Source organism: Dipteris shenzhenensis, chromosome 25, assembly GCF_047967505.1.
Source record: "Dipteris shenzhenensis isolate YYH24624 ecotype China chromosome 25, Dip_SZ_1.0, whole genome shotgun sequence".
NCBI lineage: Eukaryota > Viridiplantae > Streptophyta > Polypodiopsida > Gleicheniales > Dipteridaceae > Dipteris > Dipteris shenzhenensis.
In genome coordinates, this window is record NC_141620.1 from 8,338,798 (window position 1) to 8,343,000 (window position 4,203).

Here is a 4,203-nt window from a genome sequence, read left to right on the forward strand (position 1 = left end):
TTTCATAATATAATATATTATAGAATTATATGTATGTATATACAAATATATTTATATAGATAGATAGATAGATAGATAGATAAATAGAGAGAGAGAGAGAGAGAGAGAGAGAGAGAGAGAGAGAGAGAGAGAGAGAGAGAGATTATATATAAGATATTCATTATATTTTAATAATACCTATCAAATAATATATTTTATTTATATTTATATTTTTATTATATATTATATATATACTATAGTATACATTGATGTTCTAATTTTGTGAAAACACACACACACATCTATCTAAAATTGGAAATTGACAACCTAAATATCACTCTATTGTGAGATTAGCAGTGAAGTTATCAAACAAGGGAAGCACATAATCCTGTATAAAACAACGAAAGCCATGCAGGAAAGCTAAAATGTCCAACGGACATACTATTTGTAAGAAACCAAAAAGGATTTAGAAAATTTGATGAGCTCAAAGTCCCACCAAGAGGACCATTATAATCGTAGGGATGTGATCCTCAAAATATGTAGGAACTATAAAAAAAATTATGGCAATGGAGTATACAAGATGATGAAGGCACTTACAGTTGAGAATGTGTTGTTCTTGGAAAGTGTTATTCGTGTAGGAGATGGGCATACAAGTCTTTCCAACAGCACCCTCCCTGCCCATAACACACTGATGGATCTACATTTACTCATTAAGTGAGCAAAATTTACCCCTTAACCCTAGCCTCTCTCTCTCTCTCTCTCTCTCTCTCTCTCTCTCTCTCTCTTTTGGACTTTCCTCATTTTGATTGTTTTTTGCCTCATTGTGGCTTTTTTGAAAGTTGGTCATTTGATTTGAAATTTAATTTCTTTATTTAAAGACATTTTAACATCCCACCTTGAGACCCAACGGAGCCGGTCTCTAACTCGTCGTAGATGGGTCAAACTACAAGTCACCTTAATCGAATAGTCACAACTTACAAGGCTCAAAAGATGAACGCCAAGGCCAAGGGACCACATGCGTACGTGGCACCAAGTACGAGTTTGACATGCAAATCTAAGAAGGCGCTTTTCTACTTGCCGTGTTCATAAGTAGCTTGGCCAATCAAGAGCTCCTTGAAGGCCGTGGGCCATGGCGGTCCCAAGGATCGCCAACGATAAGTCAGGCCGGGTTTAGGGTTCACTGTTGGCCCTTTTTTCAGTTGGCGTGCTCTCTTCGAAGACAGAGATTGAGGCAGCGGGCGGAGGTGTTTGCCGAGAATTTGGAAGAATCTTTGTGCAGCTCGCAGTTTGTCTGGTCTCAAGCTCACACACGGCTCAAGTTTACTTATAATTACGCCTCTCCATAGGTAGCTTCTGCATTTACATTTTGCACACGTCATGGCATCCTCTGGTGGGCAAGTCTACTTCTGTTATCGATGCGATAGAAATGTGCGTCCTGCTGGCTCCGGTGAACTTGTATGTCCTAATTGTGGTGAAGGATTTCTAGAAGAAGTAGAAAATCCAGCGCCAGACTTGCCACCACCTGTATTTGCACCGTGGAATTTCACAGACGGCAGTGCTGGTGGTGGCGGGCGGACAGAGGGGCCTTTTGGTTTGAACCGGGCTCAAAGGTCTAGGAGAGGCCCTGAAAATAATCCAGGGGTATCTCAGGTTATGCACGCGCTGTTAGCGTTTTTTCAGCAGATGCAAGCAGCTCAAACGGCTCAGGGGCCTGCCGGTGAGGGACAAGGGGAAGGTGGAGGAAGACCGAGGGCGAGCAACGATGCAGGGCCAATTCATCCTATGCTTGTGTTTCAAGGGCAGATGCAGAATTTCCTAGGCGGAGGGAACATCGAAATCTTTTTTGACAATGGGTCCGGAGCGGGGCCCCGACGCTTGCCAGGCAACATCGGAGACTACTTTTGGGGACCAGGTTTGGATCAGCTCATCCAGCAGCTCGCAGAGAATGATCCCAACAGATATGGTGCACCTCCTGCTTCCAAATCTGCTGTTGAAGCCATGCCCTCCATCAGTATTTCCAAGGAACATCTTGGCACTGATGCAGCTCACTGTGCCGTCTGCAAGGATGCGTTTGAATTAGGCACGGAGGCAAGACAAATGCCATGCTCGCATCTGTATCATTCTGATTGCATTTTACCTTGGCTGGCGCAGCATAATTCTTGCCCTGTATGCAGATATGAGATGCCTACAGATGATCCAGATTATGATCAGGCTCGGACACAGGGACAAGGTTCTGCTGCCACGTCTGGTAATGCTGTTCCGTCAGGAGGAACGGGTGGTTTCACCTTTTGGGGCGTTCCAGGGCAATTCAATGTGGGGGGATTTCCTGGAGGAAGTGATGGATCGACAGATGCAGATGGGCAGGAGAGACGACAAAATGGAGGCACTTCCAGTGGTGTTCTGCAAGGTGGCAGTGTAGCGGGTGGTGGGGCTGGAGGTGGCAGACGTTTCTCAATCAGCTTTCCATGGTTCAGAAATTCCACAGCGGTTTCTCAGTCTGCTGCAAATGCTCAAGCAGAAAGTTCAGGCCAGGCCAACAGTTCAGAGACAGTTTCTAGTGGGCCAGGTGGAGAAGGCACTGACACCCCTGGCCAAACTTCGAGACCATCCAGAGCTGAAGATGAAGGAGACCTTGGTATGCCAGAAGCACACCAAGAAGAATTGGACTAGCCAGTGCTAGACCACTATCTGTACGTATCAAATGTTGATGGGGTGAAGTTGTTTTCAACCTTATGGCCATTATGAAGTTAAAAGCCACAGTGCACGTTTTGTTTTTATAGGATGAGTTTGGAAATGTTCTGGATTCATCTAGACATATATAACTGTAAGTATTGGAGATGCTGAGTAGGTCTTTATTTACTTGCTTTCCTTGAGTGTCCAAGTGCAGGTCATAGGCATGAGAAGTCAGGAAGCTTTGAAAATGCTTCTCAAGGAATGTTGCAATGAACTCTTGGTTTACCAGTGCTGACATGAGATGCCAACGTGTTTCATATAGAAATGCCTAGGTCTTTTGTTTATCTCTAGAAGAAATCGTGCACATGTACAAATGAAAATCATTTTCCATTTTAGTAAATACAATGTGTTACAGAAGTTCTTAGCTGGCCTACATCAGAGATACTGGCATTTTTTGTTCTAAGAAAGTGTAGAAACACTTGAGTATGGGTAGAGCTTACAAGTCTGTATGATTATTATTTTGCTCAATATTGGGTCATGCAAGTAATATTTTTTCAATATTTTGGTTGCTGGATTTTTGTGTTGTCGTAGGCAGCTAGGGGTGCTAAGGACATATATAATGGATTCTCTCTCTCTCTCTCTCTCCCCCCCCCTGTGCACCCCCCTCCCCCCCTTTCTCACAATCACACGTGCGTGTGCATAAGACATACAGATAGAGAGAGGCCATGGGGACCAGGAATAATAGCATGTGCTTGCTTGGACTGCATGACTTGCAAAGTTTGCTTTCAAGAATCTAGGTATTTCACTGTTTTCTTGAATTGTCTATCAGGCACATCATCAGCGAAAAACTGGCACTTGCTATGGCACTGGTACACAAGATTTTGGAATCTTTCGAAACCAAATGACACCGTATGCTTGGGTCCTGATGAGAAACAAGCATAGATTTGCTTACTGAGTTTCCAAATGGCAGCATATGCTTGAGTCCTGATGAGAAATAAGCGTAGATTTGATTTTTCTTTTCCTTTTCCTACCTTTTGCTTCGTTTCATCATGTCCGTTCTACACTGCCTTTGTTTCTTTTCTCCCCTTCTCGCACTGCTTCTAATTATTCCTTTGCTTGCCTTTACACAAATATCTAGTTTGTAAGATTTGATATATTCTAGTCTTATAAGATATATGGTAGAAAATGTAAGTTCATGTTTAACTTGAAAATGTAATGAAACTCCATAATTGTGATTTTTTTCCCAGCATTGTTGCCTTACAAATTTCAAGATTTTTCCTATCTGTGTGTTCCTCCTCCTATGTGCTTGCTTCCTCCTCCTTTGTTCCATGAGCTTGCTCCATCTTTCCATCAGTCTGCTTCTCCTCGCTCCTCCCACCAGTTGCTCCCTTTCATCCCTTCTCCATGCCCTCTCCCCCTCCCCTTCTCATTACATATGTTGCTACTATTCTTCATGTCTGCTTCTCCTCCTTCCTCCTTTTGCATTCTCCTGCCTTCACTTACATGCCTTGCTTCCGTCCTTCCTCCATATTCTAGTTCAGCGTCATATTG

At 43.3% G+C, this 4,203-nt stretch overlaps 1 protein-coding gene across 1 annotated transcript; it reads left to right on the forward strand.

Annotated features, from left to right (window-relative positions):
- Positions 1-1,062: 1,062 nt before the first annotated feature.
- Positions 1,063-3,181, forward strand: LOC147885402 (E3 ubiquitin-protein ligase RING1-like). Its single transcript, XM_087396743.1, has one exon. It carries the CDS (start codon positions 1,357-1,359, stop codon positions 2,647-2,649), a length of 1,293 nt encoding a protein of 430 aa, XP_087252869.1. The 5' UTR covers positions 1,063-1,356; the 3' UTR covers positions 2,650-3,181.
- Positions 3,182-4,203: the final 1,022 nt, after the last annotated feature.

Excerpts from the sequence above, each read along its gene's own strand:
- LOC147885402 (XM_087396743.1), top strand. The coding sequence starts at position 1,357 with ATGGCATCCTCTGGTGGGCAAGTCTACTTCTGTTATCGATGCGATAGA.